At 38.9% G+C, this 14562-nt stretch overlaps 1 protein-coding gene across 3 annotated transcripts in view; it reads left to right on the top strand.

Moving 5' to 3' along the window:
- The window catches only part of DNAJB4 (DnaJ heat shock protein family (Hsp40) member B4), a 31997-nt gene extending 19431 nt beyond the window's left edge, over window positions 1–12566 (top strand). For all 3 annotated transcript variants that reach the window (XM_040610952.1, XM_040610954.1, XM_040610953.1), the window contains 2 exons: window positions 1824–2398; window positions 3993–12566. In XM_040610952.1, the coding sequence (XP_040466886.1) occupies window positions 1824–2398; window positions 3993–4226 (809 nt within the window). In that variant the 3' untranslated portion in view covers window positions 4227–12566. The remainder of the gene's footprint in view (window positions 1–1823; window positions 2399–3992) is intronic.
- Window positions 12567–14562: the final 1996 nt, after the last annotated feature.

Here is a 14562-nt window from a genome sequence, read left to right as displayed (position 1 = left end):
TCTTGGGTCTTTTGCCTTCCTTCTTGCACTTCTTCCTTCTTACCCCCTGCCTTCTTTCTGTATGTCATTGTAAACCTGTTTACTCTGTGGATTCATTTGCATTTTAGATTCCTGTGCAGCAACTCATGCCTATCTACTTTCCCAAAATATCATTTTAGTCACTTTTACCAAAGAGTTTAAAGTAAAGCATATAAAGCCTTTGGCATTCTGGTATTGCATACTTGAAGCCAGAGGTTCAAAACATAATTTCTGTTTATTTGAGGCATAATATTAAACCAAAGTATAATTTTTATAACGGTGAAGCTGGAAATACCTCCCGATGCCTCAGTTGCTCTCTTAAGCTCTTCAGTTGCATCTGTGAGTGTAACTAGTTGTGAAGGAAAGGCAGTGGGTGGGGTGGGAGGATGGAAGGAGGAAACCTCAGTGTTTTTACAGCCAGGAACTGGATGGACCTTCAGTAACTTTTGGCTTGCTGTTTCAGAAGGTGTTCTTCTACTACCACAGACTGAATCCACTGATCTGCTTGCTTGACCTTAACAGTTCTGTGACAGAAGGGTGTACTAGTACATGTTGCTAAGTACTTTTAATATGTTCTGGTATTGAGATGGGTAAAGCATTCTCATTCTAATGTCTTGCTTGGTTACTGTTGATAACCAGTATTAAGCTTATGCACAGAAGGTCTAAAAGAGTGATCCAAAAAACGCCACCAACCCCCTCTTTCAGATTTAGGGAATGCATACTTCACTAACGTAAGTCTTCACACTTTTATGGCTATGAAAGTAGAATAGCAGCCGTAGTGATGAGCTGCTGTGAGATACATTACAAGGTTAGAAATAAAAGTTTCTTAAGAAGACTTTCAGTCTTTCATCTTAAAGATTTGAGAAGATATCCTAAAATAGTGCAGGAGAGCACCGTTACGAGGAAATACTTAGAGATCACCTATTGGGACAGAGGCATTTAAGGAAAGTGATTTTAGCTGGGTTTGGAATGAGAGAGCAGGAAGTACAAGGGACTGTCCAGTGAGAACTGAGGGAAGACTTATTGGGAAGAAATGAGATGTAGGTCTCTCCTCCTGGCATATAGAAAAGAAAGAATGTTCTATTTGAGAACATTCTGATTTTTTGCACAGAGACTGTGACGTTATATAAAAGATTTTTGAACCCAAATGGATCTTAGGAACTTCCATGCTATTTTTATTTGTGGCTGCATTGAAAAAGGGTTCCCAGGTTTCTTACCTATTTTGTATCATAGGAACACAAACTCTGATAGGTTTGGGATTATAAATTGAACATTAAGGAAGCATATGGCTGCTTGACTATTGGCGTGTTACCTTTTACTCAGACTGAATTGCAGGAAAACAGAGGTAAAACTAATTAACACTCAGTTAAAGCTGAGCTACAGAAACTATGGAAAATGTTGCATATGATACTGCATAATTTTCCCCACAAGTGATCTTGTAGAGGGGTGCAACTCCCAACAGATTTTGCAGAACAAGAAAAGATCAAGTCAAGTAGACCTGTCTTCTGTTTTAAGATACGAGTTCTTTGAATAACTGGCTTCAATCACATGAAATAAAATTGGCACTGTCAGAATACATGCTCTTCTGAAATAGAATTCATTCCAGAGCTTCAGAAACTTTGTGGCTATTGAATTACTAGTTGGTACTGCATAGTCTGATGTTGAGTCCTCTTTGTAAAGGAGACCTTTCACTCTACTGCAAAGACCTTTTTGACTCATCAGTTCTGATATCATTACATTCTACAATAGGGAATCTTATACTAGTACTGAATTTGTTTTTAACTTTGCTTATTTGTATTATTTAGGTCTGAAAGGAGGAGCTGGAGGACCAGACGGACAGGGTGGTACCTTCCGGTACTCATTCCATGGCGACCCACACGCTACATTTGCAGCTTTCTTTGGTGGCACAAATCCTTTTGAGATCTTCTTTGGAAGGAGGATGCCTGGTGGCAGAGACACTGAAGACATGGAAGTGGATGGTGATCCATTTGGGTCCTTCACTAGTTTTAGTATGAATGGTTTTCCAAGGGAAAGGAATACAGTTGGTAGCCAATTACGTCGTAAACAAGATCCCCCTGTAATCCATGAACTTAAAGTGTCATTGGAAGAGATTTATCATGGCTGCACGAAAAGGATGAGGATTTCACGTAAAAGGCTTAACCCAGATGGTAGAAGTGTCCGAACAGAGGACAAAATTCTTACTATTGAGATAAAAAGAGGATGGAAAGAAGGCACCAAAATCACTTTTCCAAAAGAAGGTGATGAAACACCCAACACAATTCCAGCTGATATTGTTTTTATCATTAAAGATAAACCTCACTCTCACTTCAAGAGAGATGGATCAAATATTATCTATCCTGTTAAGATCAGCTTAAGGGAGGTAAGTTTCTCTTTTGGTAGAACATTACAGTATGATACAGTGGCTCTGCTGCACAAGCTCTATGGCAGCAGTAAAGTTTTTGATTTTGTTTTTTAGTTAAGTTTCACTCTTGTAAAGTCAATATGTAGCTGCAAAGCACAGTTATTTATAGCGGTAGCAATAGCCATTTTGATAAAAATGGAGTATTATTTTAAGCTGTTTACTATTAGAGGTGGAAGAGTATGAGGGTGAGAGTAAAAGTTGGTATGGCTTAAATCTTTGTACTTCAACTTTCTAGATAAATATTTATTAGGCTGAAGTAACAAACACAAACAGTTAAAGAATACATCCAATATAGTATGCTCCTTACTGCTGTGATGTGATTGCTACTTCTGTAGGACAAAGTAGAAATGTTTTAAATACTTTCACTGCGAACAAATTCTAAGTCTGCCTTTTTATGTCCTAACTTATTTGAGTGTGATTTCAAAGTACATAGAGATTGATTTCATGATTATAAATTATTGTGAACAGGTGTTAACAGGAGCTATATATAACAACAAAAATGGTATAGCTTTTTAAAATTCTGTTCCAAGTGAAAACACATTGGCTTTCAAAAAGAAATATCAGAAAAACACCTCAGCAGAGTTCTGAAGGGTCTGAAGCCTCGACAGGGTCATAATTTAAATGATAATGTAGATGAGCGTGTATGTTGGTTTTTTTCTCCTTAATTAGCATTAGGTGGAGCAATAAACTCTTGCTTGTGTTAAAGCTCTTTGTGTACATTATGAGCTCCCTTCTTAAAGGATTCTTAACTAAAAATACATGGGAAGTGAGGTAAAACACCTAAAATAAGATGAGGGAGGGAGAAAAGACAACATTTAATGTTGATGTGAGTAATTTAGTTCCTTCATAGATAAAAGCCTGTTTAGACGCATTGTTATGTAAGTTGGACATAATCAGTATAGACTAAGTGTGCTGAATCAGGTGAAGTTGGAGGAATCAAAATGTTGTTATCGGAGATCCTAGTAATGAAAACAAACTATTGGATAAAGCAGGAGGAGGTCTGTGATCTTCTAATTTTGGTGCACCAAAATAGTTGTTTCCTTTTCTTTGAGCATCATGAATGTGTACCCAAGATGGCTGTGAAATTTGATATGCCTTTGCTTACAGACACTTAAATGTTGTTTTGCAGTTTGGTATAATATAGGTTGATAGTATATTGGAGTAAACTCCTGTACAATGTAAATAAAAAGTGGAACAGGACTCTAAATTTCCAATGGAAACGGAGAAGCTAGACATCTCTAGAGAAGTACGAGTGAAGAGTTTGCTCTGTGCCCACCTAGCTCATTATTTGATAAAGGCTCTGAAGGATATATAAGCTCAATTACCCTCCAGTGGCCATTGTGTAAGATTGGCAAATTCCATGATACTCAATGAAAAATTGAAGTCTTCCGTTTTTAAGAGAGGAACACTGTATTTGAATTTTGTCATCTCAGTAGTGCACAGTGGAAATACTGTTCAGAATGCTAGTCTTTTCTAAATAATCCACATTCAGTTACAGGTACAGATAAAGTTCTGACCAATTTCTTTTTATCATGATACAATCTTTCTTTAGGCTTTGTGTGGCAGCTCTATCAACGTGCCAACGATAGAAGGAAGAACCATACCCATGACAGTAAATGAAGTTGTAAAGCCTGGAATGAGAAGAAGAATTATAGGATATGGTTTGCCATTTCCCAAAAATCCTGACCAACGTGGAGACTTAATTATAGAGTTTGAAGTAATTTTCCCAGATAACATTTCTCCAGCATCAAAAGAAGTACTTAGGCGAAATCTTCCAGTTTCATAAAACGAAGACTGTGTATGTCAACAGTTTAAATAGGACACTGGAAATGCAGAAGACTGGCAAGTCTGTGCTTTTAAAAGTGCAATCTGTAACAACTAGTGGAATATTTGGGTTTTTTTTTGTTTTTTTTTTGTTTTGTGGGATGGGGGGAAATACTGTAATGCTGCATGAGAAGAAAAAGGTTAAGTATAAGTCATGCAGGTGACTTCTGCAGTAAAATTTACAGGAAAACCACTCATTTTATTTTAGATCTTCCTAATCAAAAAAAGTTATTCATTATTTTGTCTAATGTAAAATGTAGTCGGTTTTTACAAAGTCAGTACATATTTCTGATACAGTATTTGAGCCTCCAAGTACTTTATTTCTTATATCCCTACCCTATCTATAACATTACCCATTTGTACAGAAATTGGACATAGTAGTAGAAATATGCAAATGTATAAATAATATAAAGAGCAAAACATGAAAGATATCATTCTGGTATGTTGCCTTCCACTGCACAAAGCATAGGCTGGGAAAATTGGCTTAGACTCCTGAACCATCCCCCAGTGGAACGAAAGCATTTTCTTTATTGCCTCAGAGAATGTGTGAGGACTGCATTGTGAGTCTAGCAAAGGGCATGTGGCTTGAGGAGCAAGAGTAGCCATTTGCTATGGGATGGTTCCTCAGCCTTCAGGCAGAACAGCAAGAAGGGTTTCAACAAGTACATAAACAGAAAATGGTGGGCCTGCTGTCAAACGGAGCAGGCAAGCTTGATGACAAATGACATGGAGAAGGCTGAGGTACTCAGTGCCTTCTTTGCATCAGTCTCTACCAGTAAAACAAGCCTTCAGGAATTCCAGACCCCTGAGACCAGAGGGGAAGTCTGGAACCTCAGTGATGGAAGAGCAGATTAGGGTGCACCTAAACTGGAAGTCCATGAGCCTGACAGGTGGCATGTCTAAGTGCTGAGGGAGCTGGCTAATGCCATTGCAAGGCCACTCAGTTATCTTTGAATGGTCGTGGAGATCGGGAGATGTTCTGGTAGACTGGAAAAGAGCAAATATCACTCCTGTCTTCAAGAACAGCAGGAAGGAAGATTTGGGGAGCTACAGGCCAGTCAGCTTCATTCACCTCAGTCCTTGGGAAGGTGATGGAGAAAATCTTCCTGGAAAGCATTTCCAAACAGAAAGACAAGGTGATCAGGAGTAGTCAGCGTAGCTTTACAAAAGGGAAGTTGTGCTTGACCAACCTTGTTGCCCTCTACAGTGAGGTGACTAGCTTTGTGGATGACCAGAGAACAGTCCATGTTGTTTACCTTTGACTTTAGTAAACAGACTGATAAAGTACAGGTTAGATAAGTGGAAAGTGAGGTGGAGTAAAACCTGGCCAAATGAGTGGGCACAGGGTGGGTGTAGTTAGTGGCACAAAGTCCAGTAGGAGGCAAGGCAGTAGTGGTGTACCCTATGGCTCAATACTGGGGCCAGTACTATTCAGAATCTTCATTAATGACCTGAATTATGGGATGGGGTGCATCCTCAGTCAGTTTGCAAATCACGAAGCTGGGAGGAGTGGCTGGTAACCCTAGATGATGTACCACCTTTGAAAGGGACCTAAGTGGGTTGGAGAACTGGACTCTCACAGAGTTCAACAAGGGGGAATGCGAAGTCTTGCTCCCTGAGGAATAACCCAAGGCAGTAGTAGTACACCCTGGGAGCTGGGTGGCTGGAAAGCAGTTTTGCTGAGAAGGACCTTGGGGTCTGGGCGGATAACAAACTGACCATGAGCCCACAATGCACCCTTGTGGTGACAAAGGCCAAAGCTTTGCTAGCAGGCTGAGGGAGACAATCCTTTCTCTACTCAGCACTGATGAGGATGCATCTGGAGTACCGTGTCCAGTTCTGGGCTCCCCAGTACAAGGAGGATACAAACTTACTGGAACAGAACTAGCACAGGGCCATGTAGGAGCGGCTGAGAGAGCTGGAGCTCTTCAGCATGTAGAAGAAAAGGCTTTGGGGGGGATCTTTTAAATATAAATACCTGATGGGAGGGAATGGAGATGGGGGAGCCAGGCTCTTCTCACTAGCTCTCAGTGGTAGGACTAAGAGACAGTGGACACAAGTTAAAACACAGGGGATTCCATCTGAACATAAGGAAACACCTTTTTACTGTGAGGGTCGTCAGACACTGGAACAGGTTGCCCCGAGAGGCTGAGGAGTCACCATCCCTAGAGATACACAGAACCTGACTGGGCATGGTCCTGGGCAACCTGCTGTAGCTGACCATGCTTGAGCAGGGATGTTGGACTACATGATCCCAAGATGTTCCTTCCAACCTGAATGATTCTGTGAACTTGGATTTAGCACTTTTCACTAGACAGAGATATGGGCTGTGCTCTGCAAATGAGGCGTAGCCCAAAGATGGGTGGTATTGATGTGACAGCTTGAATCCCTAGGGAACAGGTCTGTATTTGCGTAGAAAGATGCACAAAGAACACTGTAAAAGCATTTGGCTAGTGCAGGTATTTAAAGATCATGCTGATCTCAAGTATTCATTATTTTCAAAGGCTGAGCTTTACTCCCGTGAAGAAGGAAAAGCCCAGGTCCTAGCTAAAGGAAAGTTTGCTTAAGATACAAGGTGGAATAGGGGTTGCCAATAAGCTTTCATATGCTTGAGTCTTGTTTGAATAGAAATATGAGTTACTTGTCTTTAGAGTTAGAAGGTGCATAGGGAAATGGAGAGCCTTCTGTAATAGTCTATAGTTTTATAACACAGTAATAGGGCTGGTTCCCTTGATTGCAGCATGATTTTATTGAAAGAAATACCTTGCAGGTGTGCTTTATTACTTGAGTTTAAAACAGCAATACAGTGCTTTAACAACACTTTCAAAGTTTTCTTTTGTTTTTGGGTTTTTTTTTTTCTTCATAAGAAAATATGTAAGATTTGCTGTCAGCCTTTTGCCTGTGGAAATGTAGTAGTTACCTGCTCTGCTAGGTGGCTTAAGAAATAGCAGTGTTATCTTCATGTATGCGATTTTCTGCTGGAGAGTAAGTCATGTGGAAGTGGAATTTAATTTACAGTAACTTTTTAATGACCACAAGAATAATCCCATTTCTGTTACTCAAAGGAATAGAACTTCTGGGAGATACTGTTCAAGTCAATTTTTCAACTTCAGATCTCTTCATACAGTGTCAGTTAGCTGTAGTCCTGAATCTACAAGGAACTAAACAATTATTGGAGCAGTATCACAAAGGGAAAAATTTGCTGCTTAGTGCTTTACGCTTATTGTTAACACTATATATTTGTTCAAAAAATTCCCATTTCAGTATGTTCCGTATTGCATTTCTTATATGGTTTTTAAGTAAAAATTATAAAGTTGGTTTTTAACTTTCTTTTATCTTTTGTTATGATGGCAGATGCTGTAAGCTACACAACTTTAAAAGCATATCATCCTAAAATACCTGTTTGTCGGTTGAAAAGCTAATGGAATTGAGCATTTTGTAATTCAGGATCTTGTAACTATAGTCCAACTTGTAAAAAAAAAAAAGTTACAGCAACTAGAATTATTTTTTGTAACCATCCTCGGGTAAGAGGAGTAGTGTTAAATTGAGGAATTGCAGTATCTTGTGTATTTAGAGATATATATGTATAGCAAACTAAATTTTTCCAACTGTTTTCATGCTCAAAATACAGAATTTTAGGACTGGTATGAAATGCTTGTATTTCTTTTCTTACGGAGAAGTAACAAAGCATATGTTTCAGAAAATAGCATGTGGAATTACTTCAAAATAAGAGAGGGAACATTAATATCTATCTAATCCAGGATTCTCAAAAATTAATACTTTTCTAATCAAAAAATGTGCTTAAAAGCTATGTTTTAAAAAACACTTGATTATTTAATAAAGGCTACTTGGGAGAAGGAGTCAAATACAGTCACTTAGTGTATCTCTTAACTGCTGAAATACATGGAAATAACATGGACATTCGTAAGTTGGGGCAAGAAGGATATTTTGATTTCCTGAAGCTTGCTTAGGTGCCATAGAAAGTAGAAGTCATTTGGTTACTTCAGAGGAGTTCATTCAACAAGTCTATGAAAACCTCTACTTCTAAAGAACCTTTTTTAATCTCCCCAACATCAAGCTGTTGCAAGAGTAGGGCATGCTACATTACAACCATTTCTCCATTCTGCCATGCAGTATCGCTTTGTGATTGCTCTAGAGCAGGCTTTCTGATGTCATGAGGATATTAGTATTTTACTCTTCCACTCTTTTGTATTATCAATGGTGAAAACTTGTTGAAGCCTTTTTGTGGTGTCTTGAACAGATGATGCAGATTTGGATTGGTTTTGAGTCCCAACCTGTTTACTTTGTTATGGAAGTAACAGACTTTCGGACTGTGGTTGGGTCTCCACTGTTGTTCTTACCACCTTCATCTTGTAACTTTGTGTGTTCTCACTTCTTTGTGCCTTTCATGAGATGAGAGCTCGTCTTCATTTGTAAGTCCTCTTCTAGTATTCATCCCTATTTTCAATATGACCTTTGGTCCAAACCTCACAAACAGTGCTGAAGATGAGCAATAAGTATTATGATGATCAGTCAAATGAGATTACCGGTGTTCTAATTCTCAGATGTGATAGTCCTAGTATTTTTAGTAAACACTCAAAACGGTATCCATGTCTGATTCTCAAAAATCCAAGCAGGAGGAGATGTCCATTGGACTGATGCAGAGCCAAAGCGTAGGTGAAGGTCATGTCTGTAGCTGGCTTAGTTTTAAAGACCCTGGTTGAACTGTACACAGGCATCAGTACACCATGAAATTCTTGACTTTGCATAGTTTTGCTGAGAGACTGGAGAAGACCATTGTCCTGTTTGGATAATCTGCTATGAGTTCTGGATTTTTTTTTTTTTTTTGGAGGGCCCATTCCAAAATAAATCAACATTCTGGAAAGGGAGTTGTATTTGGCCAAGAATCAGTTCTACTTCTTGGTAAGTGCTGCTAGCCCTATGCTTGCATGAACTAAACTTTCCCTATTAATGAGTCATGCTTTGTGGTGGGTTTTTTGGTGTTTGTTTGTGTTTTTTTTTTTTGAGACATACTGGGTGCAACTGGCTGGCATTTAGTTTTTGTTGAGAGAGGAAAATAATAGTGGTTCTTCCTTGGCCTTTAGTTAAAGCTGTATGATCCTAGACATACATCTTTTTTTTATTATTATTATTCTTACCTTATAACCCTTGAGTCTCTCAAAATACTTAACCCTAGAAAACCCCCAAACCCTTAAGCCCTTAAGATGCTTTTGCCAGTCTTGGACGATTTGGCCTCACTAATGTGATGACGCGGTCTTCAAATGTGGTTCTAGGAGCTGTGTATCTGGGGTGCTACTGAGCTAAAGGAGTGAAGTCTGTAGCCTTTGTAAGGGCTTTACTCTGTTCATGGACAACTGACTGATTTTAAATAGTGCAAGGCTGGTTAATCATGTCTCTTATCCTGTCATGCCAAACTGTGTTATTTCACTGCTTTAGGCACTTGCATACTTGATGGTGACCTGTATGTCTGGCTGACAGAACTATCCAGAAGCAAGTGCTTCATAGACAGGGGTTTGAGAGAATGATGTGTGTGACTGAATGCCATCTGTACTATCAATGGAAGGGAAAGACAGTAAACTCAGATGATTGTGGAGAACAGAAGTATGTTTGTGAAGATCTGGTCAGTCTTGCATATGAAAAGCACTCCCTGCCAGATCCAGAGTCATTTCCCTTGTTGACTTCAACAGCATCAATCCCATAGGGATCTACTTAGAGAGCTCCAAGTCATAGTGGGTATGGCAGCTCTCATGCTGACAGATAGTTGATGAAGCTTCTAAGAAAAGCCTTGAGGTGACTAGACAACTGACAAACTAAATGCCCTCTATTCCTTTCTGGTGTGTGCATTTTATGTGCTAGTCTGACTTGCTGGTAACATACTTTGGGGGTAGAATAGATTTTACTGCACCAGTGAAATTTGCTGTGACTCAGGGTGAAATTCTATGTGCTTGAATTCATATGCTAGAGCTAAAGAATATGTGGATGTATTACTGTAAATATCATTAAGAGACAATTTTCCAGTCAGTAAATGCTAGTCCTCCTTTGCAGCTGACATTAATAGTTTTTACTACATTGCTTACTGAACAAATCCCATAGAACCAGGGTATTCATATAGTCACTTACTGTTTGGCATGCAAAGTGGGCAGATGGCAGTACCAATCTCAGCAAGTACAGAATCTCAGCTCTTCATTTGTCAAAATGCTCAGCAACAGACTATCAGGTAGCATGAGTTGTTTCCTTCAGACTCCTCCAGTTAATTGTTCTATTATTTAAAACGTGAAAGTAGATGTCTGCTGTTCCTCCCCTTAGATCTAGAAGGTATAACTGTCCTGTTGCTCATTTTGTTCCCCTGGAATTACTGGTTACAAGGGAGGAGCTTTGACAATCTTGTTAGTCATGCCTGATTGCTGTATCAAGGACAAATTATCATCTTCACATTCCTGTTGCCTTACATAATTAAAAAAACAAAATCCCTACCCAGCCAGTTCCTGAAATACCATATAGCACTTCTCTGATTAGTACTTTATGGCATGCTCCGCAGAAATGTCTCAACTGCTTGTATTTGTATCCAAAGAAAGGTGGATAAACTGCGTTCAACGAGAAGCAGACCTTGCCACAAAAGCTATGGCTAAGTGTAGTAAGGACCTAAAAACACTTCTGAGAGCAATCCAGGAAAACCACATATTTTTATTTTCCTCATATACCAACAAACTGATTTTAAAAGTAGTAGGAAGCAGGATAAAAATCCCTAGGATCCCCTTGTGCTCCCTATCAAGTCACAATTCCAAAACTGAAGTTGGTGTGCGAACTGAGTTCATTGCTGCTGCACAAACTTTCAGAGGATGGTTTTGCTAGTTTGTATTTTGCCTTTGACACATGGAAAACATCAATACTTAATGTAATATGGACAAACTCTCAGAAGATCATTAAGTTTTGGTAATGGAGTTTGGTCCCCTCCTCTCACAGGCAGTCCTATTTGAACTCCTGTCTTAAAATTGAGGAGGAAATAAAATCTTAGTGAAAAGCCTTGTTTTGCAGTATCCTCTGATGGTTTAAAAATAGTTGTGGACATTATTTATGAGTAGGAGATTTCAGTTTTATTTTTATCAATATTCTTTTATTTAGATAGTTTATATCCACTTACTGCTCTCACAGATACTTCCAAGCACCAGGTATGTTTCTTCTCGGTCTTATTTTAATTAGACTAAACAAGATAAGGTCCTAAAATACCTTACAAGAAACTCTTTGTTCTCTTGCCATACTAGTAATTCTTTTAAGCAGTTGCTTTGTTTGGAACATGGATAACCAGAAAGATATAATATGCTGCAGGTAAGAACTGCCTAAGTCACATATAGGTAGATATCAATATATATAGAGATTTTATGTGTAGTGAAACAACTTTATGTACTGACAGTTTTCAGTATAGCACTGTGCATTTCATATCCAGTAACATCACTGTTCTATTCCATATACTTTATCCACAAACTTTATGCCTGTTGCATGCCACAATTCTGGCATCTTAAGTACTGTAGCTGAGAAACTGAAAAATGTAATAAACTGCAGTGTGAGATATAGAATAAAAGAACTGAAACCCATTTTTCCTTTTTTTTTCTCTTAGTAAATAGCTTATTTTTTCTTCTAAAGCTAAGGCTAATAATGGATTATTAACTTCTATTTAAATGGTTAACTCTCCAACAATATAATTTACAAGAAGTGAAATCTAAGTAACTTTTGGATCCCAGCTATCCTGAATTGCTTGAGGCTTGTTTGAATTCATGACCTAGTTTTGATGTGCGTTAGTTAATGTTGCCAGATATTTCCCTAGTGTGGATACATGTTCAAGGAAGCCTGAGACCAGGACTGGTTGTAAATGGAGAAAATGCCAGGCTTTTATTCTTTAAGGTTCTCAGCAGTCTGACTCATTTCTAGCTCTACAGATCACTCAGTCAACACTGTTATGCTGATTAAATCCAAGTGGTTGAAACTGCTAATACATGATCAGAGCAATATTAATAAATAGAATTTGCAGCTTAACAAAAAATAAGCACGTGTAGCAATAATGGACAGGTGAAAGTGAGTGTTGAATGCTTCTTTGCAGTTTCTTGCTGTGCCAATTTCATGTAGATGCTGTTCTAGGTTTGCCTTTTGAGACTAATTTAGCATATGTGCAACGTTACCTTCCTCAGATTTAAATGACAACAATGTCACCTGTTACACTGTATAAATTATGATAGCATATATATGCTTCATACTGTTTGTATTAAACAGGACAATATGATCTTCAGTTTATTTGGTCAGCTCTGTTGGTCTCTTCTTTCAGTACTTAAAAGCTGCTGCTGCTGCTTGAAGCTGTAAGTAGGGTCAGTGTAGTTCTTGCGCAACTTCAGCTGTCTTTTTCCATCTCCCCATATGAAATGTGGAAACATTAACACTTTCACTGAAGAAAGATTTGCAATGAATACCTAAATTAGGGCTGTCAACATCCATGAGTTTTTAAAATAAATCTGCACAACCTCTGTATGTCACTGTATAGGAACTTGGCTGTTTTAATTTACATTAAATTATTAACATCAATAATTAAATAATGACTGCAAACAGTATTCACTTTTGCATATTTCATTTCATTTCACATTCACTTCATAAAAAAATGATTTTTTTAAATTCATTGATTTAATTATCTTTTCAGAAGATAAGGAATGAGTTGGTGGAGATCAAGATTGGTAGAGACAGGACATAAATACTTGTGAATGTCACCAATTCCTTTGTAATACATTTTAGTAAATGGAAAGGGCACGTCTTAAAAGAAACCGCCCATTTAAAATTGCAAAACAGCAAGCCCCCCTAAATATCAGAACGAATGTGAACAGTTTGGCACTGTTATTTAATCCATCTCTTTCATCTCACTGCAATCTCATCCAACTTATGCCAACATCTTGTCTGAATTGCATTGCAGTAACTGGGAAAAAAATACACAGAGTTCTCCAAGTTCAGAGAAATGGTAAGTTTCCTGGTTTTAAACTAGACTGAAAAGTCACCTATTAAAGTATGATGGCAAGTTTGTTCTGTGGGTTTCTTTTAATTGGTGGAAATGACTAGAAAATTCATAACAATCTTGAATTGAATTGTCTTCGATTAGAATTGGATAAAAGTGAAGTATTTTTGAGTGTTCAGTTAAATCTACCACAAGCCATCTGGAATGACTGAAATCTGGCTGGCTTCAAACTTTTTTTTTCCTCACAACATGAGCAGTTTAAAAGTTACATGTCTTTTCTGAGATGTTCTGCGAACTTTCTGATTTGCTATGCTAAGAACTTTTGACTCCAGGCTGGCTCCTACTAATTCACTTTTCTGTGCCTACCTAGTCTGACTCCTGTGTGCCAGAATTGCCCGCCCCCCCCCCCCCCCCCCCCCCCCCCCCCGTGATTTGTCTTTTTTATTCTGAGTCAGAAGATGCAGTAAGGCAATGCTGCTTCTTTGCAGCTTTAGAGAAAATTCCTTTAGGAGTGCTGGGTGTTGCCTTGTGAAATTTCCGCTCTTCACACCTTGAGTGGATTCAGAACACCAGTGGAAATGGAGCAACTTGCGCTCAGGTGAGTGTAGTTCCACAGGAGCACAGATGATGTATGTCTCTTACAACACATGAACATCTAACTCGTTCTGTAGAATACATTTCTCTATTCCATGATGGGAGAAAGGAACATGTTAAATCTACTGAATGTTGGAAAATACTTTTCAAGTATCTATATGTTACATCTCAGTATTTTGAAGCTGTTGTCCAGTTCAATAGGAAGCCTCTGAAACTTTGCTTATACAGCTATTTCTTTATGAATCGTTAGAGGTTTATAGGTACACGAAGTATGATTGTGGTAAATAAGCAAGAGTTGGCTGAAGTCCTTGTATACTTAGTGTTTTCTTCTATATCCTGAATATAAACCTATTCTGAATAACATTCGGTACTTTGTTATTAGTAGAAATTCCTGAACCAGCGAGTGGAAAGATGGTAAACTTTTTACAGTCCAGATTTGCGTATGATGGTGGGAGACCTTCAGGTGAGGTGAGCACACTCTACGCTACACACCGTCTCTAATGCACCGTTACGGAGAAAGCGGCAGCGATGCCCTCGCAACAGGCAGCGAGCGGCGGGCCCCGGCCCCCGGCGGGCCCAGCTCCAGGTGTCCCTGGCTGCCATCGAGAGGAGCCCCCGGACGCTGCCGGCCCGGACCCGCGGGCGGGAGGGGTTACCGGTGGCTGTGAGTAGCTCCTGGCCCGGCTCCGCGCTC

The sequence above is a fragment of the Falco naumanni genome, chromosome 11 (genome assembly GCF_017639655.2).
Source record: "Falco naumanni isolate bFalNau1 chromosome 11, bFalNau1.pat, whole genome shotgun sequence".
Lineage (NCBI taxonomy): Eukaryota > Metazoa > Chordata > Aves > Falconiformes > Falconidae > Falco > Falco naumanni.
The sequence above is the reverse complement of the archived record's forward strand: the minus strand, read 5'-3'. Positions and strand labels throughout refer to the sequence as shown.